Source organism: Panthera leo, chromosome B2, assembly GCF_018350215.1.
Source record: "Panthera leo isolate Ple1 chromosome B2, P.leo_Ple1_pat1.1, whole genome shotgun sequence".
Taxonomy (NCBI): domain Eukaryota; kingdom Metazoa; phylum Chordata; class Mammalia; order Carnivora; family Felidae; genus Panthera; species Panthera leo.
The window spans coordinates 24,316,830-24,342,995 of record NC_056683.1 but is presented as its reverse complement, the minus strand read 5'-3'; the positions used below and the strand labels follow the sequence as shown (position 1 = coordinate 24,342,995).

The 26,166-nt window shown below is 37.0% G+C and overlaps 1 protein-coding gene across 13 annotated transcripts in view; it reads left to right on the top strand.

Moving 5' to 3' along the window:
• The first annotated feature begins 1,881 nt into the window (after positions 1–1,881).
• Positions 1,882–26,166, top strand: part of PRPF4B (pre-mRNA processing factor 4B) — a 36,561-nt gene continuing 12,276 nt past the window's right edge. For all 13 annotated transcript variants that reach the window (XR_006202487.1, XR_006202489.1, XR_006202483.1 and 10 more), the window contains exons 1-9: positions 1,882–2,064; positions 9,306–10,505; positions 13,054–13,230; positions 16,561–16,716; positions 18,115–18,196; positions 19,747–19,957; positions 23,294–23,367; positions 24,719–24,809; positions 25,462–25,609. Coding sequence is in view for 2 of the 13 variants with exons in the window: in XM_042938042.1 (XP_042793976.1) it covers positions 1,928–2,064; positions 9,306–10,505; positions 13,054–13,230; positions 16,561–16,716; positions 18,115–18,196; positions 19,747–19,957; positions 23,294–23,367; positions 24,719–24,809; positions 25,462–25,609 (2,276 nt within the window). In the remaining 11 variants the exon portion in view is untranslated. The remainder of the gene's footprint in view (positions 2,065–9,305; positions 10,506–13,053; positions 13,231–16,560; positions 16,717–18,114; positions 18,197–19,746; positions 19,958–23,293; positions 23,368–24,718; positions 24,810–25,461; positions 25,610–26,166) is intronic.

Genomic DNA, 26,166 nt, shown 5'->3' with positions numbered 1-26,166 from the left:
AGATAATAATATGATTGAGGAAATTGGAATTGACCTGTGAGCTCTCTGCTACTCAGCAACAAGGAAGAGACTACAGCCTCTGGACCCAGAGAAAATAAGGTGTATCTGGATGGTAATACAGTGTTCTTTCCATTACCTTTATTTTTTTATTTTTTAAAGGGACCTCCCCCTTATTTTTTTCGCCATTACCTTTAACTCAAAACACATTTGAATATCAAAGAGCTGTGTTGGTGGGTACTCAATAAATAGATGCTAAACAAATGACATTTCTGTGGGAAGCAGCAGAGTAAGAGGGAAAGAGCACAGAATTGCATGTTAGATTTCATTTCATACGCTGGCTTGGCACTTGGGAACTGAGTCATCATAAGCAAGTTCCCTTACCTCCAAGCGCCAGTGTGCTAGGCTTCTTTTGCCTTCAAAGTATATTCTACTTTACATCCAAGATGAGATCTTACAGGTTTGCACTTATTTCCAAGAAGAAATCTAATAGGTTTACACATACATACACTATGTTCATCTCTTTTAACTTAAAATTTTATTTTTAATTTTTTTTTTTTGTTATTTTAATACCTTTGAGCCAATGTGGCTACAAGGACACGTGGCCTTGCCTTCACGTGGAGTGGGACAGAGAATATAATAAACCATAAATATAAGGCTGAATTCATACTATTTGAAAAGGTATACAGGGATTTGAATCTAGAGGCAGGAAGCAATTAGAACTCTGAAATCCCATAGATAGATAGATATATGGTTTAAGATAGAAACCATCCTTAACATATTTCTGGAACCTTTTTCCTCTGAAAAAAAAGTCTTCCAAGTTATTAAACCTGAATCTCATTGTTAAGAACAAGAAAAATCCTTCACAAAGAAAACAATGTAATTAAGGACCACTTAAAGAAATGCTACAATGGAGTTGAGGAGGAAAGGGAATCCACAAAAATCAGTAATTACCCAAGGATTAGTGTTCCATATTAAGAGAGTCCACAAAGGTAAAACGCTGAACATTTTAAACAGGTTAAGAAGTCAACCAACGAAAGACTCATTTTGTACGAATGTTTGTAAATCTTCCCCTCCGAAAACCAAGATATATAACAAGCCAGGTAGTATCAGCTCCAATTTCTATGATTAAACCAAACTCAGTAAGAATGAAAGTGATGGTCACCTGATTTCGGGTATCATAGTATAAAGATATTTTTGAGAGAAGGTAAAAAACTACATGGTGTTAAAAGCTCTCCAAGAGCCAGTACATATTTTCTTATAAAACATTTCATTTAATCCCATTACTGTAGAATTCATTACAGAAAAACAAAATCGCATTAAGTGATTTGGACCAAAAATGTTACTGAACCAGCAAACCTAAAGGCTCCATAATCGTTACTCTTGAACAGTAAAAGCTGAAAGAAATTCAAACGTTTCAAATAAATCTAACAATTAATAATTCCATATTAAAAGACATTTACATTCTAAAACAGCACTAACTTCCCAGTATTCTCAAAATGTCTTTCACCAACTCTCCTTCAATGCCACTTGAGATTGGGTTATCTAACCAGTAACGAGGTATTATGCCTCCAACGCAGCCCCGCAGCCAAATCATATTGTTTGCCCTAGTTGGAGAATTAACTCAACTTGTGGGCCCCACCGTGAAACCAGTTCTCGGAACCGCACACAAAATACCGATATCCCACCCACTCTGGTCCCTTCTCTAGCAAGTTTCCAGAGCCAAACGTTCAGTGCTAATACTAACTACCGGGCAAGCCCCAGTCACTGGTCACTAAACCCTTGGCAGGTGCCGCCTATACTTCCACACGCCCAACCCCCGTCCCGGAACTTGCGTCATGGCGCTCGTGCGCTCTGTCCCCGGATGCACTTTTATATCCGGATTCTTAGAGCGGACTCAGAGCTCCACGGTTCCCTACGCGGTTAGCACATGCGCGACGCCTCTGCTCCCTGTTCCTCCACTTCCACTAGCTTCCACCGTCCGGGAAGCCGCCGCCACCGCCGCCGAGGAGTCAGGAAGTTCAAGATGGCCGCCGCCGAGACTCTGTCGCTGCGGGAACAGCCCGAGTGAGTAGTCTCTGTGAGCTGTGCGGAAGGCCGGAGCCCAGGAGACTGCCGAGTGGGAAACGGCGGAGACCTGCACGGGCTGGCGGGAAAGTTCAGGCCTAACGGCGAGAGCCAAACTTTGCCTTTCCCCGCGCGATACGTTGTTGGGCGGGAGGCGTAGGGGGCGGGCGGGCGGCCTTCGAGCTTCGCTTTCCCGGAGGCCACGGCTGTTGGGTCGGAGGCGGCCGCGGCCTGCCGCGCGTCGTTGCCCTGGGAGGCGTACGCGCGAGCGGCCTCTACAGGTCCCGTGCGCGAGGCGGCTGCCGCGACCGTGCGGTCGCGCCTTCGTATTCCTCCCGCAGGGACCGAGCGGAGCTCCTTGGCTGCAGCACTGAGCGGCATCGGTGTTGGCACCCGAGGAGCAGTGGCGGCAGGGAGGCAAGCGATAATACTTTTCTTCTGCATGCAGTAACCTGCCGTTGTCCTGCTGCTGGTGTCAGTTTTCGGACCTGAAAGTAGGGAGGAGGGGATGCTAGGACCACCTCTTTGAATATCCCAGACCTATATAATAGCGGGGTGCTTCGTTTCCTCACCCCTGTGCTCTTAATCCAGCATCACTCGATATATTTTTCCCCCTCTGCCTAGTGGCAGCTTATTTGCCAACTTGCAAACTTGAGGCAAAGTAAGATCAAGTCCTTGGTTTTGAGGCCTGACGTTTTTGGCCTGAGTTTATAGGGCTTCTTGGGAGTATGAGTGGAAGAAATAGTAGCTCCTTCCAAACCCAAGTGCTTTATGTCTGTAATTAAGGTAATGTAAGAATCGATGCGGCCGAGTGAAAATATAACTTGTATGTGCTGCAAAGTCTGATCTTTGCTTAAAAGCAGCATTTTGTTCCTCTGTTCGTGTTTGGAAAATTCAAACAAGAACCTAAAAGAAAATGGATTTTAAAAGAGTGTTCATATAGCGACCGTTTTGTGCATCAGCATTAGCTTGCCTTTTTTTTTTTTTTTTTTTAAACCCATCTTAGGAGAGAGGTAGATATAGTCTCCCAGCAACTAGAGACTGAGAGGAGAAATTTTTACTACCAGGCAGCCCAACACGTCATTGCTGTGCATCCAGTTTTGGACTCCTCAGTCATTTGCTTTACTCAGAATTACACTGAGTTTTTCATTAAGGGCTTTTGAAAGCTGCTTTATTATCTTTACAATTTTGACTTAGAGCAATTGGGTTGTAAGTTTTACCTAGACTTTGCCTCTTTGTTTCTCATTGAGTTCACAGTGTGGCAGAGTTACAGTATTTATGTCATAGTAAAAATGTTATACAGCTGTTTTTTCTAGCAATCTCTTTAACGTTCTTTAGTATTATGTCCATTTGTTTGATTTGAGGGACCATTCAGATTCATTTTGACGAGTGCTTGAGCCATATTTTCTATGCATATTCAAATACTCGTCTTAGTATTTATTTAGGCCCCTGCAATATGAATGCCACTGAAATAAACCTTGATTCCACATCCCTTCCGCACAGAACTCTTGGTATAACTGGAGTATTCTGTAAGTGTCCCACTTATTTTAAAATGTTTGACAAAGAAAATAAATTTAGTATGAAAGCAAGCACTGTGTGTGCTGCTCATAGTGAATTCTGGGATGTAATATCTACACAGTTCTTTAGAGGACACTGAGTAGTTTACAGTTGTATGGACTCTATTCAAAGTGGAACGTTTGAGAAGAAATAAATATGAAAAACAGCTTTTAAATTCCCTGAAGGCTTTTTAATGACTTTTACGTTTGTCCGTCTCTTTAGCTCCGCCTCTTTGGTGGTTTTAAACATTTAAGTTTTTATCTGCATTCACTTATTTGCACTTACCAAGTACTAGGTACTATTCAAAGCACCGAACGGCTATCTTATCGTTATAATGACCCTTTGGAAGTGGATACAGTTGTTTCCTATATTTTACAGATGATGAGACTAAAGCACAGAGAAATTAAGTGTACTTAGCCAGCCAGGGTCACACTAAGTGATAGACCCAAGATTTAAACCCAGGAAGTCTGATTCTAGAGACCTGTTCCTAACTGTTTTACTATCTGGTCACCCACTATACATTGTGGTTCCTTTTTAAAATATCCTTTAGGGTTTGAAATCATTTTTATTTACTTCCATTGTTCCCAAAAGGTCCATTTTTTTTATGTGACAGTTCTAAATCTTTGAAGCTTAATTTTTCACACCCGATTTGGAAAAGGAGGGGCAGAGGAGTTCATTTTAAGACTACTTGGTCTTTTGAATCATTCTTATTTTTTATGTCTATGTGAATACTGTGTTAAAGTAGTTTAGCTTATCAGAGAAGCAGGCTTAAATTACTTTCTTTGTAAAGAAGTAATGGCATTCACTTTGCTCTCCATTCTCTGTTTCCAAAACATTAATTGAATGCCTCCCAAATAAGATGTCATTAGGAGCATTCTTATGAAAAAATTTGAAAGAAGAAATTAAAATAACACTGGTGGTTTGTAATTAGTCTTTATTTTAAACTTTATTTTAAAGTTGTTTCATTGCTGTTTTCTTTGTGTCAGATGCCTAGAGACCCTTGTTTGAAGGATGAAACTTGTACATTGCATTTAACAAAATAAATGAATAAATACTGTTAAACACCCCTATAGTCTTCACTTCAAATTCGCTTTGTTTCCAAATAATGTGATTTGAAGGATGTTTCTCAGTTCTCAATGAGTATGACAAATAATTGTAGATCGTGTTGGTTTAAACATACACCTGCTAAATGTGTAGTGTTAGGTTGCAAAATGTAAATTTACATTTGTGGGAGTTATATGCCTGTATTTATTATAAATATAAACTATGCAAAAAGACTGAGATTTATCAAGGTACCTTTCCCTAAAGTTTTAGAAAAAAGTTGTTGATAATGGACCTAAATTAGCTGCCTTAGCACAAGCTTGTTATATGCAATATGCCTTTGCTTCATTGAGTTCAGGTTTTCCTGATGTACCTAATCAGACTTCAATTGGTATATTCTATGGAATTTGCATTGATAGAGCCAACTGAGGAGGGTGTAAATGTCTGCTAACCCTAATGTAGGAGAACTCTAGAATTAAGGTTGAATTGACTTAGTAGGCCCTAAGGTGCTTGTAGCATTTTTATCAGTAAGGTAGTCATTTCTTGAGGTTAACAGTCACTAAGATACATTAGAAACAAGGATCACTCATGGGAGTAACTCTTAAGTGACGTTGGGCATCACAGTGATTCTGATTCTCAGAAGCTTTAGGAGCTAGGTTTCCTTTTGAAGGAAATTACTTCCTTTGTGGGTAAACTCCTAAGAATTTTGATTTGAAACTCCTTGGAGACTTGTAACTTGTAGAAGAAAGCATTAGAAAAGTGTTCAAAGGGTAGATTTTTCCTGGGTAGGGAGCTGATTAAATTTTATATTATTTTGAGTTATTGCATTCACCAGATAGGTGTGTGCACTGTGTGAGGCACTGGAGATCTGACTGAGCAAAACCAAATTGTTTCCTGTTAAGAGGTAAGACTATAGTATAGCAACTATAAACCCAACTGTAATCTCATGAATACAGTTTTTATGTGTTATTCTATACAAATTATTTCATTGACACAACAAATTACTTACTGAATACCTGCTTACTATAGGTTAGACAATTTACTAGGTCTTAGTGCAGTGAACTACACAGATTAAAAATCTGCTCTCATAAGACTTGTGTTATGATAGGCAAAGACAAAAATTTGATTGCAGTTACTTTAGAGAAAAAAATAGGAAGGGAATATGTGTGTGGTATAGTGAGGGTTGTGATTTAAATGAATTGGTGAGGAAAACTTGACTGAGAAAGTACTTTGAGCAAAGGCCTGAGTTCAGCAAAGGAACCAGCAATGTATGCATCTGGGGAAAGCATTCCAGGTGGAGAAACAGCAAGTACAAGTACCAGGGCCCTGAGGTAGGGGTGTACCTGTTGTTCAAGGTGAGCGGTGTGGCTGAATGACTGAAGCATGGTGAGTGTGGGACAAAAGTAGGATCAAAGTGTTGGGAAGGTTGGGCAGATAGTGTAGGGCTTTGTAAACAATTTTGGTTTTTACTCTGAATAAAATATGAAGCAATAATCAAGTTTCACACAGAGTAGGGATAGGATCTGACATTTTAAAATCCATCTTCAGTCAATTGGAAGAGCTCTTGACTCTCTTGGAATGTAATACTAGCCTTCTCACTAGCTTGATGTATGTGCGACTGAAGGCAAGACCATTAAACTTCCTTGAAACTTAAAATCTCTGTCGTGGAGACTGAGACAGTATTTCTTCAGTGCTTTGTGTGGTAGCCTTTTACATACAAACTCAACATTCTTAGCATCAGCTCTGACAGCTCCACAGTGTCCTAGTGAGTAAGTAGATTTATCCAGTCTCTAAAGAATAATAATCTCTTACTTTGGGGGCCCTAGGTTTGTTCTAGGCACTATTATGAGCCTTGATAACATCTGTTAATCCATGCAATCCTCAGCTTACTTTGAGGTAGGGAATATTTTCTCCGTTTTGTAGATGAGGTGCCTGCAGACCAGAGAGAACTTAAAATTTGCCTAATGCACAGCTAGTAAGCATTCGGACCAGGATTTGAACTCAGTCTGGCTTTGGAGACTGGCTTCCTAAGACACATTAGAGGATATTTAGATAGTTTTGAGTTTCAGGTTGTTGACTAGAATTTTGTACTTTGGGCACTGAGATTTTATATACCTAAAAATCATTCACAACCTTTAAACAGGTTCTCCATACCTGTCTCCATACCATGAATTAGCCTAATTCAGTTTTCCTCAAATTTGCCCCCTAGAAGTCAAGTTTCAGGAAAAAAGACCTATGCTCCCACTTCCTAGGTTGTGCGATGGGAGATTTCAGGGGAAGGGATGTGGTTACCTGTATGAGGGTATAGTCTGTATAAGGAACAAAGTTAATTCTTTGTATCTTCTACTTAAGTTCGTGATTTCCCCCTACCCATAATAGAACCATGTTGTTTTTAACATAAAGATGTTACACTTTCTTTTTCCAAGTCTTTGAGAAAATTTGACGATCCAGAGAACGCTGCTATATTTATTCTTTTTTCTCATACCCCATTAGAGAGAAGTCAGATCAAACTAAAACCTCTCAACTGGAAGGTACAGCTTTTTCTGCAGCTCTCTTCAGCACTTTCTCCTTTCTCACATTCCACAGTACCAAAATGGAGATTGGCAATCTGACAAAAATTTAAAGTTCTTGCCATGCCGTAGTTATATGTTCTTCATGTTCTCCACATCCCTTCATTGTTGTCAACTAGTAACTTACCAAGTCTACTCCGGTGTGTCCCCTCCTTCCTCTAGCCTTTTCAAGTTTACTAAAGACTGAGACCTAGCTGGAGGACCAGACTTGCCTCCCAACTCCTCTGTAATAGCAGTGTCCTTACAGACCACCTATCCAGCAACCTAATCTTGCAGTTCCTGGGCCTCTGACCCCAATTAGCCTCTAACTATCTCAGCCACTCATTCCCAGAATCTTGTGCAGTATCTCTTTATCTCCTGGAATTGGTCCATGGAGGTCTTAACCACTAGACCAGTTACTTCATGAGTTTTGATGCCCTGGCAACACTGATCTGCTTCTGGTTTGCTATTCATAACTGTGCCTTTTGTCACCTTTTTTTCTATCGAAAATACTCTTTTCCCTTGTTAATTTATTATTATTTAGGACTATGTTACTCAACTTTTATTTTATAATCCATGTACCTTCTCAGTAAACATTCCTTCTCCTTTCAAAGTCCTTGCTTAACACATAGCTTGGGTTTTTCTTTGATCTCCTTGACCATTTTCAAAGTGGTTTTGGGTGATCCCTCAGTGTTCCCATAATGCCCTTATTTATGTTTTTATCATTGCCTTCTTGCAGTGTTTCATGTGACTTTCTTTTCCATTGGCCTGTTATTTCCTTGAGAGTGGGAGATATGGTCTTGTACATCTTTGTTTTCCTGCTACTTTTTCTAATGCCTACATTGTGTAGTGATTTTTAAAAAAATCAAATTCCTTCATTTTTTGGCATGATAATTTTTCTAAAAGTACAGCAGTACATAACTTGAAGGATTTGGACAAAATAATCCATATCTTCCTACAAAAATAGTGTTTTGTTCTGAATCCAGATGATTTAGTGTTTTGATGTTTGTCTCATATTCTGGGGTGTGATGTTTTACTATGGAGTGATTTTAAAGGGGAAAGGTAATTAATGCCATTGTAGCCTGTGTTTAACCTGGGATTAACAATAGCAGGGATTTAGCAAAATAACTTAGCATCATAAACTAAGCATAGCCCGGGCATTTAAACACAAAAGCTACCCCCTTGATGTAATTAAATGTTTTTTTGCATGGTACCTATCAACATGAGCATATTTTGGGAAACTAATCTTTCATTTGAAATTTAAAGAGATTAAATAGCCCAGTGAACTAATATTAGTTGAACCATAGGCTGTTGCTGATATTGGACTGTTGTTCACCTGCAGAAGACCCTTTGATGTCTTTCAGTCTAATACCACATGGTTGCTCATTGGGTACCACAGACTGAAAGTATAGTTCTCAATTTAAAGTGGAGAAAGAGGGGCGCCTGGGTGGCGCAGTCGGTTAAGCGTCCGACTTCAGCCAGGTCACGATCTCGCGGTCCATGAGTTCGAGCCCCGCGTCAGGCTCTGGGCTGATGGCTCGGAGCCTGGAGCCTGTTTCCGATTCTGTGTCTCCCTCTCTCTCTGCCCCTCCCCCGTTCATGCTCTGTCTCTCTCTGTCCCAAAAATAAAAAACGTTGAAAAAAAAAATTTTAAAAATAAAAAAATAAAAAATAAAGTGGAGAAAGAGATTAGTCTCCCAATGTATGTCAGTGTTTTATGGGAAAAAAAAAATGGGAGGGGGATGCCTTTGGTGTTAAATCTGTGTGAAAAATTCTGGTTTAAAAACAAGTTACCGAGTGTTTAAATCAATATTAACGTTTTACTGTACCTGTTTTGGATTTTCTTTTTCTATTCAGTGTAATTATCTTCTGTCATTGTGTATTTCTTCTATGTATTTTAGTGCAACCATTAGAAATAAAGCTAAACCACTATTTAAGTCAGTTTTGCCATGTATTTTGAAATGTCTGAAGCTGTTCTGAAAATATTTCAGTGACTAACTTCATGTATTACATTGAGATGTATTTATCATTATTTTGTTGTGATCAAATCTTGATAAATGATAGGATTTTGAAATGTGTTTGATACATTTATAGGATAGAAGATGCTGATAATTCCGAGAAGAGTGTAAATGAAGAAAATGGGGAAGTATCAGAAGACCAATCTCAAAATAAGCACAGTCGTCACAAAAAAAAGAAGCATAAACACAGAAGTAAACATAAGAAACATAAACATTCCTCAGAAGAAGATAAGGATAAAAAACATAAACATAAGCATAAACATAAGAAACACAAAAGAAAAGAGGTCATTGATGCCTCTGACAAAGAAGGTATGTCTCCAGCAAAAAGAACTAAACTTGATGATTTAGCTTTGCTGGAAGACTTGGAAAAACAGAGAGCCTTGATTAAAGCTGAACTTGATAATGAGTTAATGGAAGGAAAGGTCCAATCTGGGATGGGGCTCATATTGCAAGGTTATGAGTCTGGCTCTGAAGAAGAGGGGGAGATTCATGAAAAGGCAAGAAATGGAAATAGGTCTAGTACCAGATCTTCAAGTACAAAGGGGAAACTCGAACTTATGGACAATAAAAATAGTACAAAAAAGCGAAGTAAAAGCAGATCCAAAGAACGGACTAGACATAGGTCTGATAAAAAGAAAAGTAAGGGAGTTGTTGAAATAGTTAAAGAAAAGACAACTAGGAGCAAATCAAAGGAGAGGAAAAAGTCCAAAAGTCCATCCAAAAGAAGTAAGTCTCAAGATCAAGCAAGGAAATCAAAATCCCCTACCCTTAGAAGGCGATCTCAAGAGAAAATTGGAAAGGCCAGATCTCCTACTGATGACAAGGTTAAAACCGAAGACAAAAGTAGGTCAAAAGATAGGAAAAAATCCCCGATTATAAATGAAAGTAGAAGTCGTGATCGAGGCAAAAAATCCAGATCCCCAGTTGATTTAAGAGGTAAATCCAAAGACAGAAGATCACGATCCAAAGAGAGAAAATCAAAACGGTCTGAAACAGATAAAGAAAAGAAGCCAATTAAATCTCCCTCTAAGGATGCTTCTTCTGGGAAAGAAAACAGGTCACCCAGTAGAAGACCTGGTCGAAGTCCTAAAAGAAGAAGTTTGTCTCCAAAACAGCGTGATAAATCAAGGAGAAGTAGATCTCCACTAGTAAATGATAGGAGGTCTAAGCAGAGCAAATCACCTTCTCGAACTCTGTCTCCTGGTAGAAGAGCCAAGAGCCGATCCTTGGAAAGAAAACGAAGAGAACCAGAAAGGAGACGACTTTCTTCTCCAAGGTAACTTTTGTTTTCAAAATGTTAATGCTTTCTGCCAATACATCAGATTTTAAAAAGGAGAAACTAGAATTTGTGAACAATAAAAAAAAAGTGGTGGTGTTAATATACTTTTAACATAGATCCTGCCCACTAACTATATTAACATTTGTACTTTTGTCAGCAAATATCTTGACTATGGGATTTAAAAATATCGAACTGTTGAATTGAATTATATATTAAAAATATTGAATTGAAATGTTGACAATCAGGTTTTTTTCAAGTTCTTAATTTAGTACCTAATTTGCAGAATCACTCCTTTAAATCCAAATAATTTGGCTGATAAATCTATGTGTACCCATTTATGGGAATTTCTAGAGCAAGGATTATGACTTCATTGGACAGTATAGGCTTAAGATTTTAACTTTAAAAAAGGAGGTATCAATTTAAGGCTTGTGATGTATCCATTCTCTTGAGTTGGCATAATTTTGAGTTCTGACAATGTAAATTGGAACTACCAAATTTTTTGGCCCCCAAAATAAAATTAAATTCAAAGTGGACATTTTTTTTGTTACTAATTCATATACTTATAATCTCAATGTTTAAATAATAGTACCTTTTAATTTTAAGAATAGTGTAAGAAATGATTTTATTTTCTTAATAATAATGAAAGTAATTCATTTTTGCGTAATACTTTTGGCCCATCATATTTTTTCTCATAAATTCTCATGATTCTCTCTCCTTATAAAGTAGAGTAACTCTTATACTCCATTTGTAAATGAGAAAAAAGATTGCAAGATTATCTAACTTACCTAGGATCATAGACCTAATAGGTAATTTAGGCACATGAAAGATTTTGGAAGAGGGGTTGGGGGTTGTTTAGTCTAAACTACTTCAGAAACATTTTTAGTGTCTTTATATTTAATAAGCAGGTGAAATTATCAGCAAAGTTTAGCTTAAAAGAATGTTGGCTTATACAATGTGAAGATATAAATTCCTAGCCATTTACTCTGTGTGAGTATACATACAAGCTGACCTTGAAGTGTAAATGGTTCTCTGAAAAATTTTAAGAATGCTGTTTTCAAAATGCTGTATATTAGGAAATACTCTTGATTTTTCTAAATGACACTGTAATTAAATGGCCCCCTTCTTTCTTTAGCTTTCTAAGTTGAGACGGTTGTTAGTGTTGCTGATTATGTCTTCTAAAGTGTTTCCAAATGATTCTTGTCTCTTTCAATTTTCTTTCCATTTGAAAAGGAAATTCTGAGCAGTTTATTAAGGACTAGAGTTGAATATTTGAAACAAAATTTTGTTTTAATTACAGAAAAGATACTAACTCAAAGAGAAATTCGGATAAGGCAGAAACCTGTAAATTCTCTCCCTTTCCATCCTTTCTGCAGTACCAGTCACAAGAATGTCCTTCTAGCCCTTTTTTTTTTATGCACATAGAATTCTATGTTCTTTCTTACAAAAATGGAGTCTTCCTATTCACGTGAACAGTGATTTTTTTCATGAAACATTTTTGTGACAATAAAGATCTTTTAAGTCTTTATATAACAGCACCATATTTCACAGTATAGATATATCATAATGCAGTTGACCCTGGAACAACACAGAGGTTAGGGGGGCCAGTCCCCCACACAGTCAGAAATGTGCATATAACATTTGACTCTCCCAAAATTTATTACTAGTAGCCTGCTGCTAACTGGAAGCCTTATCAATAAAACTTAGTCAATTGGCATATTTTGTATGTTGTATGTATTGTATACTGTATTCTTAAAGTAAGTTAGAGGTAAAATCATAAGGATGAGTAAATATATTTACAGTACTGTAAAAAATCTACGTGTAAGTGGACCTATGCAGTTCAAACCCATGTTCAAGGATCACCTCTAATCATCCCCCTTTTTCAGATGAAAATTTTGGTTGTTGTCAGTTTTTCATGATTGTATGCTACTATGTCCGTTCTTTACGTGTGAAGGTTCTTTGTAGAATAGATTCATAGAAATGGAATTGCAAAGTCTAAGGTAATGTACATTTGCATTTTAGAAAGTTACTGCCAAATGTCTTTCCAGGAAAGTTACACCAATATGTGTTTCCATGACTAGATAGGCTGTCCTTTTCTCTAAATCCTTACTTATATTTCCTCTGTTTAAAGGTTAACATTGATTGTAAGATGCTATTATATGTAATATATTAAAAAGAAGACTCTATATTGGGAGAATGTCAAAATTTAGAAACAGTCTTCAAACTAAGGAAGTGGAATACTGTTACTCACTTAGGCAAGTTTTATTTGAGTTGTGTATCTGGAATTAGAATCAGTGACTTTAATAATGTGAATAGCCATCATAATTCTTCAGATTGTGAGATGACAGGAAGTATACCATTTTTACTGTGTGCCTACCACAACACCAAAATGTCATTGTGATTTTCTGGATTTAAGTTTTAAAAAACCTGTTAATATTTGTTTACTGTCTTCATGTTTAGTACACCCTTTCTTAAGATGTTCTTTATGTGCAAAACAAATTCATTAATTAGATGTGTTTTTCTATAACTTGGATTTGGTCCCCTTAAGAACACGACCTCGAGATGATATCCTCAGTAGACGTGAAAGATCGAAAGATGCCAGCCCCATCAATAGGTGGTCTCCAACCCGAAGAAGAGCAAGTAGATCTCCCATTAGAAGGCGGTCTCGTTCCCCACTCAGACGAAGTAGGTCACCCAGGAGAAGAAGCAGGTCTCCTCGGAGAAGGTAAAATAATGTTACATATGTTGTCCTTTTGATTCATTAAACTGTATGCTTCTGAAGCCTCATATTAGCTCAGTTGGTAGGTTTTCTTAGAGACCGTTTTTCTCTGAAAAATTGTAGCTGTGATCCCATATAGTTTCCTTTTTCCCAACATGTGATATTTCACATACACTGATTTTTCTTTAATATAGCTTTTTTTCAAATTTAAGTAAATCAGTGTTCATTAAAAACTCATTCTTTTAAAAGGGAAGAATTTTTTTCCCCTACTCAAGATAAATACTACATGAGCTGTGCTTACTGCTTTTTTGTTTCGTTTTGTTTTTTTTGAACAGGATAGATCATAAGGTAAAAAAAAGCCGAGTTTCTGGTCATACAATTTCATTTCTCTGTTTTTCTATTAACTTGTATTTGGTCCCCTTAGAATGTGACTTCAAGATGATAACCTCAGTAGATGTGAAAGACAATCTCAGCAAACACTTATTTAATTCACTGTAGTAGAAACCATTTTATGTGATGCACATGTAGTGAGTTGGTTAATCAAAATGTTGGTTTATAAAGCACAAATCATTTTTAAAATATATGCATTAAATATTTTAACTCAAACATAAGTAGACTTCCATTTGCCAATTTTTAATGTTTTTAAAAGATAGCATACCAAAGGCTTATTGCAATCAGTGGATAGATCTTTACATTATCTGAGTATTTTTGTATACTAGATTCCTTGAAGTAGAAGTGCTTTGCCCAAGGTTGTGTATGTTAAAATTTTTAGAAATTATTATCATATTATCTATTGATTTCTTATTCTGGACAATTACTGTTTTTTAATTCCCCCCCCCCACACACACACACACTTTTCTACCCAATTGTACCATATTTCCCTGTGCTTCCAGTTATAATCATTATGATTATGTGCATATTGCTCATTGCTGAGCAGACGGGAGAAGGGGCAAGAAAAGACCTTCCTTCTAATGCTTCTAGCCTTTGAGCTCCAAACTGATGAATAGGCCTGCTTAAACAGTTATTGTAGGAATTGTTTTCCCTTTTCTGTCATCTTGGCAGTCTCTCTTATTTTGTGATTCTCTTTCCTGTATCCAGCATCTTCATATTTTATTTCCTTGCTTTGTTAATGCCTTTACAATAGCTTCCTGCGAAAAGTACATGAAAAGGACATTTTGGGGGACCTTTGTCTCTTTAAAAAAAGAAAAGGCTTTTGTCTTCACTGCTGATTTGTTAAGGAATAGAATTCCAAGTTGAAATCATTTTTTCCCTGAAGAATTTTGAAATTGTTATTCCACTAACTTCTAGTTTCCAGTAGTTTTCTGGTCACTAAATAGACCCTTTATTTAAATTTACTTACTTAAGTTTACTTTTTGAGAGAAAGTGCAAGGACAAAGAAAGGTTCTACGCTGTATGGAACCTGACTGGGGGCTCTAACCAAACAGATCATGACTTGAGCTGAAGTCTGACGCTTAACCCACCATTGAGCCACCCAGGTGCTCCCTAAATAGGCTTTAAAGCAGGAAGATTATGGCTACCTATTCTGGGAAATTTTCTTTGTTTGCTTTTTTGCCCATTGTTTTCTTCATTCCTGCATTGGATCTTCTGTATTGTTCCACTCATTCCCCCTCTATGCACACTCATCTTTTATGTTTGTCCTTTTGTTCTGCTTTTAGTGTAAATTTTCTTGTTGTGCCTTCTTACCTTTCTATATTTTTTCCTGTGCTCATATATATTTATTTTTATTTCCAAGATTTGTTGGCTGTTTAATTTTTTTCTGCCATTTAACTTGTTTTATAGAAATAGCATCTCCTACATCAAAGATTATAATGAGTTTGCTTTGTGGAGTTTTGTTCTTAATGATTTTCTTTTCTTATACTTTCTTTCTTCCCAGAATCCTTTTGCTGCTCATTTACCTTTATCATTTGAGGACTTTATTCAAACAGCTGGATCCTATTCTCATTTAAAACTTAGCCACTGAGAAAGCTGAATGGAAACTTTCGTCCATTCTGAGAATGTAGAATTTGTGGCTTCATTGTGATCTCTTTAGCATATCCTTGACTATAGCTCTTTTGGGTTAGCAGTTTCCCAGAATCCTCTCGTCTGCTGGAGAATGTAGACATGGCTGCCAGTAGAGTTCTGGTTCTTCATAATGTAGACTTCCCCTAATCCTTCCATTTTCAGTACTGTGCCTCCCTGCTACCTTGGGTCAGTTTTGATAACAACCTCACCTCTATAAAATTTAAGTATTTTGCCAGAATGTTGAAGGGGAATGGTTGGCATTTTCTGCTGAGTCAGGAAGGAAGCAGAATATACAGAAGCCAGCTATTCCTAAAGGCTTTCAACCAGTTTTTATTTAGCTTTTACCTACAGGATATGGTGTCTCCAATGCTTGAGGCTTTCTTTCTGGAGTTCTGTGGCATGGATTTACTTGTTTCTTATATATCTTGTCTGTTCCTGTCAGACTTATGTTTAGATTTGATCTGTTATTACTCTTTTTGTCCAGTGTGCACATCAAGATTTTGTTGACATCTCTGTTGTCCTAATAGCTCTTCACATTCTTTAGTTGTTCCCTTCATGTCATTTTTAGTAAGATTTCTTAAGAAATATGACATAAGCCTGGTAGTCAGATGTGACATTAACAGGCAGTTTGCCAATTCTCTGTAGACTTAGCAGCCTTTTCTGTTTGGAATTCTACAGCATCTTTCCAACATAAACTTTACCTTTAATGCTTGAACCACAGTATCAGTTTTTGTTTAACATGAGGCAAGACCTTCAGGCACTTATAAAGCTGTCTGAGGGCCCTGTTAATTAGACTTAGAATTTTTGTCATGTTTGTATTTTCTGTGCCTTATTAATGGTGATATTTTTTTAATCTCATTTATTGAAACATATTTACATAAAGTAAATAAATTCACCCTTGTTGGTGTAAAGTTATGTGAGTTTTGACAAACGCATAGTCACATAATCACCATAATCAAGAATATTTCCATCACCCCCAAAGTTCTTTTTGTGTCCTTTTGCAGTCCAATAAGAACAGTAACTGTGTTTTAGTTGTCTTCAGTTAAGCTGATTACCCCAATCTTGTGTGTTATTTCACTTTAAATTTTTAATTAACCCCTTTTTAAAAGATTTTATTTTTAGAACAGTTGTAGGTTCACAGCAAAATTGAGCTTTTGAAAAGTACAGAAAGTTCCTGTATACTCCTGCCCAACACACCCACAGCTTTCCCACCTTTAATTGACCTTTAAAGTGTGTGTGTGTGTGTGTGTGTGTGTGTGTGTATGTATGTGTATTTATTTATTTATTTATTTTCCCCCTAACCCAACCAAATAGGGACAGAGGTCGAAGGAGCAGGTCACGCTTGAGAAGGCGGTCTCGATCACGGGGTGGTCGTAGACGTAGGAGCAGAAGCAAAGTAAAAGAAGATAAATTTAAAGGAAGTCTTTCTGAAGGAATGAAAGTTGAACAAGAATCTTCATCTGATGATAAGTAAGAATGGAATCTCCCATAATTTCCTTTTTTCAATTTAGACAAGTACTATTTGACCTGGAAGTCTTTACTTTTCCACCTGGATATAGCAAACGAATCCATTCATTAGGTCCTGAATTGAAAAGTTAATCTTTTGTGTATATTTTATAGGTTATGTGGCAGAGGTCATGGTTTTCTGAATTTAGAGGCTTCAGTTTTCGCTGGAATGAACATTGGGCTATCAATTTATCATGAGCCTTCCCTTCATTTTTATTAGAGACAACAGATATATTAGATAGTTCTACTACCAATCTTGATTACCAGTTTTGCAGTGGTGTGTGTGTGCGGGTGTATACTAATATTTAAACTTTTCACTTTGTGTAAAATGATACCTACTTTGCAGTTGAGGCTATCGGTGGTAGATATGCCTGTTACCATGTGGAAAATGCAAAAACATTTCATTGTCTAACAGAGAATTTTTTTTTTTTTAATGCGAATTTAGTTGTGTAGATGGAACATCTCAAAAAATGAGACTAATCTAGAGCAATAGTTCTTAGCTGGGGGTAATCTGCTTCTCCGGGGACATTTTGGCAATATCTAAAGGTATTTTGATTGTCATCTTGTGGCTAGAGACCAGAGATACTGTTCAATATCTGCCAGGGCATAGGACAATGCCCTCTTCCATAATGAAGAATTGTTAAAATGTCAGTATGCTGAGGTCAAGAAAGAGCTTAGGTGATATGAAAGTTAAATGAAGGTTAAGTGAACATCTGATAACCTTGAGAATGCATTTTGCTTACTTGTTTGCAGTGAACATTCAGCAGATCATAGAAAAGCCTATACTGGGAGGGATTGCAAAGATTGTGGAGTTTTTTTGGGAGGAAATTGGGAACAGTCAGGGCAGTGTCTGGGGGTAGAGCCACATTCCCCTTCAGAGTGTATGTGGATATTTACGTGTGCATTTTTGATAGGGAAAAGATCCATAGCTTTCCAAGGATCTGCAGCTTTCTGTGACCCAGAAAAGGTATTAGTTTGCTTATGTGTCTCACCCTCTTGTTCTATAAAGATTAAAACAGGCTAGTAAATGAAATGACTTTAGCAATACCAAGGTCATGGAAGAGCCGGGAGTGACTTTTTTGAACTTAGGGATCTTTCATTTGTTCCCTAGTTTGGTGCCATGAAACAAGTGAGGAGAAAAATGAGACATAGAAGGTTAAATTACTTGCTTGGTTTCCAAACCAGGCAACTAAGAGAGTTTAGAAACAGAATAGAGTAGGATGGCTTAAGACTTTGGTGCAATTAGCTGATCACTTACGTTTTCCAGCTCTTACTTTTAATTTATGTAACAGTTACTATTTGTGAGTCTCTAAGGATTTTTGAAGTTAATTATGTGTATATATGTGTAAATTTTTTTTTAAGCCTTGAAGACTTTGATGTAGAGGAAGAAGATGAAGAAGCCCTAATAGAACAGAGAAGAATACAGAGGCAGGCAATTGTTCAGGTGTGTGATATTAGTGAAACTTTGAGCAGTCCTTCTGAAATAATTACTCTTTTAGTAAAAACAGTTTTTATTTATAAAGAAGTGATGGTAACAGCAATTGAGTAAACCTTTAAGAAGTGTATGTGTAAAATTATCTTTGTGAGATTTGAAAAGATGATAGTTTCTTAATAAAATTGAAATGGTTGCCTTGTTTTGTTATAGAGAGGATTCTGACAAAAACCTTTTATAAGACATAAAATTTGAAATTTGCTTTTTTTAAAAAATTTAAAGTTTACATATTTGTTTTGAGAGAGAGAGCATGGGGGGGGGGGGGGAGCAGAGAGAGAGAGAATCACAACATAGGGCTCAAACTCAAAAACTGAGATCATGACCTGAGTCAAAATCAAGAGTCAGACGCTTAACCACCTGAGCCACCCAGGCGCCCTTCTTTTTTGTTTGTTTTTTAAGAAAACCCTCATAAGTGAGTATAGAATAAATTGGAAGAATTTCAGTTAGAAGGAAGAATTTCTCTATGTGGGGGCGGAGAACTATTTTAAGGTCTAAAAAAAATGGTAAATTTCTAATGCAAATGTGATTGTTTACATGGAACATCTCAAAAATAAGTTTGAGTCGTTTAGAGCTAGGTGATTAAGAAAGTGGGGTGGGGAAAGGGTGTTATACATAGGTCTTTATATGGTCATTTAATGATTTGGTTACCTGCCTTGGAAGATTGTCAGTTATGCCTCGGCCATCCTGACTTAAAGCCATGGCCACTAGATGCTTTGTGGACGGCAGTCCCTGTAAAGTGTAAAGTTTTCCCCTAATGGAAGGTGAGCAATGAAGTTGAGAATGCATTCTGGAAGAAGTAAAAAATGTTTAGGTGCTATAAGAACATCAGACAAAAGGAAAGGACAGTCATACTAGCTCACTTACACATATGTAGCAAATCATAAACCATGTACTGGTATGTCAGAGCAAAGGAAAGAACTTGAATCATCAGAAGATGTAGGGCAAAACTGGAATTCCAGAGAACCTTTTCTGGGGCACTGATGAAATTGTTGTTATTAAACTGATATCCCTAAAGACTTGGTTGAATCTTTTTTTGTTCTTGCCCAGGTCCACAATCCCTTATCTCCATCCCTTGGGGCCAGATGTGCTTCAGAACTCAGAACTATTTGAATTTTAGAAAGGTAATATGGTGCATCTATGTATATTATTTAGCCCCATCAGTGGGCTCTAGGAGCAGCACCCCGTTATCAAACACAGTAGTATTTCTGCAGTGAGGCATATTCTGTTCACACTGGGGGAGATAAAAATAAGACTACAAATAGCATCACATCTGTTCATGTCAGGTTTTGTCACCTAATGAATGTGCACCGAACATAGAAAATCTCTTTCAGAGTTGTGTGGATTTTGGAATTCTATGTAAGGGATTGTGGATCTGATTCAGTGAAGGCATCAATACTCTTTAAAAAATTTTTAACATTATTTAACACTCTTTTCAGTGCAATACCTCTTTAGCAAATATGCATCAGATTTTATGAAAATAATATGTTGTATTGTTGTTACAGAAATATAAATATCTTGCTGAAGATAGCAATATGTCTGTGCCATCTGAACCCAGCAGCCCCCAGAGCAGTACCTGTACGCGGTCACCTTCTCCAGATGACATTCTAGAAAGGGTAGCTGCTGATGTTAAAGAGTATGAACGGGAAAATGTTGATACATTTGAGGCTTCAGTAAAAGCCAAGCATAATCTAATGACAGTTGAACAGAATAATGGTAAGTTAGATTTTTGTTTTGATCATGCTTTTCTCTGAATTTTTAGCTCTGTAAATAATGAAAGAGATTGTTTTGGAATGGGGAAAAGTGAAAGGGATTAGAAATGTTGCCCCTGTTAACCCCTGTTAAATCTTATGGTAATATAGTATTAAATGAGTCCCAGTGAATGTTCTTTATAAATATTTTTTATTAGTTCACATAACCTAAAACAGTATACGGAATCCCACATTGTTCGTTACCTTCTGTTTGGGGCGCCTGGCTGGCTTAGTCAGTAGAGCATGCAACCCTTGATCTCGAGGTCATGTGTTCAAGCCCCATGTTGGGCACAGAGCTTACTTAAAATAAATACATAAATACATACATACATACATACATACATATATTTTAAAAATGTCATTAGCTTCTGTTTTGCTTGCTAGAATATTCTAAAGCAGATCCCAGCCATGATTTCATTTTGTCTATAAATATTTCATTTTGTATCTCTGCTAGATAAGAACTTTTTTTTAAAAAAACATTACTTAAAAAAATTGATCGCTTTTAAATATCTAATGTCTAATTACAGTTGGCTGGTTTGAATCAGAATCCACATAAGATGCCCATACCTCTCTCAATGTCTCAGAGTCTTTAATATTCTCATCCTTTCCTCCTCCCCCCTTTCCATTTACTTGTGAAGATACTGGGGCCATGTGTCCTATAAACTTTTCTTTGCACTCTGATTTTACCACATTCTTGGGCCATTTATCTTATTTCCTCTATCTTCAGTGTTTCTTGAACACTAACGTGTTGGAGACTTGAGCAGTTTTAAGTTAACTGTTTTGGCAAGAATACTTCATAAGTAGTGGTGTGCACTTGCACAGGTGGCGTGTGGTGTGTGTTTGTCCTGTTTTTATTGACCTTGAGATTGTGTGTCCAGTATGAAGTTTACCTTCAGCTGTTCACCTAGCAGTTTCAGTAGCCATTGGTGATCATTACTTAGATCCATTCTTTCATGAGGGGCAGGGGTGGGGGGGTGTGGACACACTCCAAAGTGGTGATTCTTAAATTATAATTCCTTTTGAATTACTACTTGTAATTCCATAAAAGAAAAGGTTTCCATTCTTTGGTTACCGTGAAACATAGTTTGTACAGGAGAGTTGGGATAAATGCTTCATTATTTTCTTTTATTGACTAATTTTTAGCATAGATAGAGTTTGGTACATTAGCAACCTCCAGAGATAACCAGTGAAATTTTGGTAGTTTTTGTCATGTTTTCATGGTTTCGTATCATTATATACTTAAATTCTCTTTCCAACTGAGGTGGGGAAGAGCCTTTTTAAGTTGGTTTCTAATGTCTTTTTGACCCACACCCTACAGGATTGATTGGTAATATATACTTATTAATATTATTCTTTCTAGGACAGGGGTTGGCAAACTGTAAAAGGTCAGATAGAGAATATTTTAGGTTTTCATAATTTAGACTTTTTTTCTCTGTTCCAACTACTGAACTCGGCTGTTGTAGAGCAGAAGCAGCTGTGTTCCTCCCAAAAAAACCTGTGTGGACACCAAAATTTAAATTTTCAATAATTTTCAAACGTCACAAAATATTCTCATGTTTTTCCCCAAAATCTTTGAAAACATAAAAATGGACCATATGAAAATAAGGGGCCAGATTTGCTTCACTGTAGTTTGCAAAATTAGTTTTACCACAGTGTGAGATTTCACAGGCTCACCTTATGGGTATCTTGTCCCAGAACAGAAACAGCTGTTGATCTAAGGAACGCTGGTGCCATATAATAGGAAATTCCATTCAGAGGTCACAGGGCACGTAGGGGTGCCCATTATTCATGGGACTTTTCAGTGGACAAAGCTAGGACATACATACCTTTTTGGAAGGGGGGGGGGGGTTCGTACTAAAAAAGTGTCAATTCAAATTCGTACTTATATATAAGGTTTTTATTAAGTTCTTTGATTTTATATTTCTATTTTAGTGAAAAACTTGACTCCTAATAACATTATTTGGGTTATTTTGAAGCTTTTATTTACATACTTATCAGTATGATCAATATTCTTTTTATCCTTGGGATACATTCCAAAGTGTAAAATCACTTGAAATACTTCTTTGTGTGGGTGTACCACTCATTTAATAGATTTAGGTTTATTTTTTTTCTTTTACTTGTGATTTTTAGGAATTTTCTGTTTTATTATTAAAATGGTCCTTCATATGTGTGTGTATCTGTATCCTATGTATACAAGAACACACAAAGATATATACACTCCTCGATGTGAAAAAAATCTTCATTCCTTTTTATAGCTGTGTACTATTCCAGTGTAATGAATGTGCCAAAGTTTATTCATTGTCTTCTAATGGTAGATGTTTGGGTTGTCTCCAGTTGTTGAGTATTCATTGGACCATTAATTATAATGCGATTGTGCATTGTCATTTTTTTAATGTGTACCACTCTGTCTTTGAGATGATTTTGTAGAAGTGGAGTTGCTGGGTCTAAAGAGTATGGTTGTGCTGTGTTTCCAAATTTTATGCTGTAAGGCTTACACAGTTTTGCCTCTCCCAAGTAATGTCTGAGTTCTTGTTTATCAGGGCTTGTTTTTGTGGGGGTTCTTGTTGGTTTTTTTTTTTTTGTTTTTTTTTTTTTTTTTTTTTTTTTTTTTTGAGAGAGAGAGCATGCGCATGAGTGAGGGGGGGTAACATTGGCGAGACAGATAATTCCAAGCAGGCTCCACACCAGCAGCGCAGAGCAAGACTCAAATGCTTGAAACTGTGAGATTGTGACCTGAGCTGAAATCAAGAGTCGATTGCTCAACTGACTGAGCTACCCAGCTGCCCCTAGAATTTATTTATTTTATTTTTTTAAAGTTTATTTTTGGGAGAGGGGAAAGTACAAGCAGGGGAGGGGCAGAGAGAGAGTGAGACCAAGGATCTGAAGCCAGCTGACAGGTACCAATACAGAGCTAGAACTCACAAACCGCGAGGTCATAACCTGAACTGAAGTTGGAAGCTTAAGTGACTGTGCCACCCAGGCACTCCTAGAAATAGAATTTTTTGAAGAGGAACTTTGATTTTAATACATAATTATTATTTACCTATTAGCATATTAATTTAACTAACATTGGAGAAAGTACTGATAATTAGGTGTTTCAACTTTCTGAAATGAATCTTTTTAGTAAAGAATGGATGGCCTTATATATGTTAAGTGTTAAAGTAACTTTTGGATGGGTATTAATGAAAAACTCGTGCAAGAGGAAAGAAACTGAATTGTTAGTGATTTTACATTGATGACTGATTTGTGTTTTAATTTGTATCCCTTCATTTTTCAAATATTACTGTTCATTTCCATTTAGGTTCATCTCAGAAGAAGCTGTTGGCACCTGATATGTTTACCGAATCTGATGATATGTTTGCTGCCTATTTTGATGTAAGTAATTTTACTTACGTAACTTTAAATGAAATGTATAAGCATTGTATATATATATAGAGAGAGTAATAGATAAAGCAAATATATGCTAATATTTGGACAGTCTGATTGAAGGTTATCTGGAAACTCTCTGTACTAATGTTGCAACATTTCTCGAAGTCTGAAATTAGGTCAATATTTTAAAAACAAGTATAGCAGAACAGTTTGGGAGGTTCAGAAAAGTTAAACACCAAATGACTTAAATGTGTAGTTATTTTTCTCAAGCAACATTTTCTTGGATTTAAAAGTGTGTGTGTGTGTGTGTGTGTGTGTGTGTGTGTGTGTGTGTGTGTGTGTGTAGGGCATAGTTAGCTGAGACAAGATGGTACCAATAATTTCCAAGCTGGTATTAGAGCAGAGTCCACTTTGGGCTTCGATATTATTGGTGATTAAAAAGTTAGGATTTGGGTCCTAATAAAGTCATTAAAGAGTTCTGAGTGTTATTCTAAGGCAGGGGATTAAGAAATTTTGGCTTTTTAGCCATGTTTCCAGTTTTCTTTTCTTGAAAAAGTCTTAAAAACATACTCAAAAGTATGGAATTTTTTCATTATAAATTCAAGAGAATATGAGAAATAAGGAGGCTTTGGCAAGAAGAGGAAGTAGGGGGATAAACATAAAAAGGGGAAATTAAAAATGGAGTAGGATTAAGCAGTCTGTGTCCAGGACCCGGAAGACTTTGATCATGGGCTCATGTGTCTACGTCTGTATTTTAAACAGAAATACTAAATAATGCCAGGTTAAGGAATGATGAAATGATGATTGAGCCAGTGAAAGTATCAGTGCCCATCATTTGCTTGGGTGACAGGGGCCTTCTGGGTATCATGGAGAGTGGTTTGTAATATTCTTAATTTCCCAGACAAACTGTTAGTACAGCCAGTGACCTTTCATGCATATGTGGGAAGAGGAGCCAAGGGGTGGCAAGTGGACAAGGCAGTATAAGAAATGTGGAATTGGTAGAAGAGAGTGTTGGATACCTATTGTTAACTGAGTGCCCATCTGTAATTTTTGTCTCCCTTTGTCTATTAATAGCTGTCAAAAACCAGACCTGGTTTTGAGTCTTTTTCATTTATAATGCCCTAGTCATATTCCTAAGATTTCTTGAAGATACTTTAACTTTTTTCCTGAGCGTTATTGTGGTATAAGAGACTTTGTTACTCATGTTTCCAGGTGATGGTAAGAGTTTACTTAATTTGGCATAAGATGTTTTTATTGAATTATAGCTTGTTTTGCCCATTTTTGTTTTAAAGGAAGTGGTTTAAATGTCTGCCTGATTAGTAGGTAAATGGCTCTGTTGTTGCCTCCTTCATTTCAGAGTGCTCGTCTTCGGGCTGCTGGTATTGGGAAAGATTTCAAAGAGAATCCCAACCTCAGGGATAACTGGACAGATGCAGAAGGCTATTACCGTAAGTTCACGGTTCTGATTAATTTTAGAGTTCATTGCAATATTTTATAGAATTCTTTTGCTTGATGCAGTCACACATTGGAGAACTCTGAGAGTCCCATCACAGTGCCAGCACTTACAAAGTATGGCACATTGGATAGCTGCATGAACCCATGTCGTAATCTAGTAAGCAGCCCACGAGCTTCATGAATAGACGTGAGGTAAAAACTTGATGTGCAACTTAAATCTATTCAAAGTTGTTTTCAGCCATGAGATAAGCCTCCAGGAGGAGGAGGGGGAACGTCACTTGCTCGTCTTGATCTGAAAACCAAGAAAAACGACATACAAGGAGCTTGGGATGCCAGTCATGCAGTATTTGTCCTGCAGGACTACAGTTGGAAACACTTCAGTGAGCACATTTCTTCCCTACTCAATGTTGAAATCCTCAGCAGTGGATAGGAAGTGGGCATGCAGCTTGAACCACATTATGAAAGAGTGACGAATGATGGAGGCTTGGCTTTGATTCTCCCTGGTGCCTAGGACACCAAACACACAGTAGAGATTTGACACACTTTTTTAAGTGACTGCACTGTTTCTTTTTATTATGTGTATCTCAGAGTTTTCTTAAGTATTTATTGTTTTCAAAATTCCCATTTCTTAATTTACTTTTCTAGGCGTGAACATAGGTGAAGTCCTAGATAAGCGTTACAATGTGTATGGCTACACTGGCCAGGGTGTATTCAGTAACGTTGTACGAGCCAGAGATAATGCAAGAGCAAACCAAGAAGTGGCTGTAAAAATCATCAGAAACAATGAGCTCATGTAAGTTCAGAAGACATATGTAATGAAACCTAAAAACACAGGTATTGACACATGAAGATTTTTAAAAAGTATAACAGTCTATAAAAGTATTGCAGTTCTAAAATGACAGAATGATGGTACTGAATCTGATGCCCTTTTTCTTTTATACAATAGAGGTAATTGCCATACCCATATGTTCTAATAAGCACAATCCATAACCACACACTGAGTTGATGTTAAAGTCAACTTGCCATTATTTTTATTTTTTAATTTACATCCAAGTTAGTTAGCATATAGTGCAATAATGATTTCAGGAGTAAAATCTAGTGATTTCATCCCCTACATACAACACCCAGTGCTATCCCAACAGGTGTCTGTCCTCCTTAATGCCCATCACCCATTTAGCCCCTCCCCCCACCCACAACCCTTCCAGCAACCCTCAGTTTGTTCTCTATATTTAGATCTAAGTTTTGTCCCCCTCCCTATTTTTACATTATTTTTTTTAACGTTTATTTATTTTTGAGACAGAGACAGAGCATGAATGGGGGAGGGTCAGAGAGCGGGAGACACAGAATCTG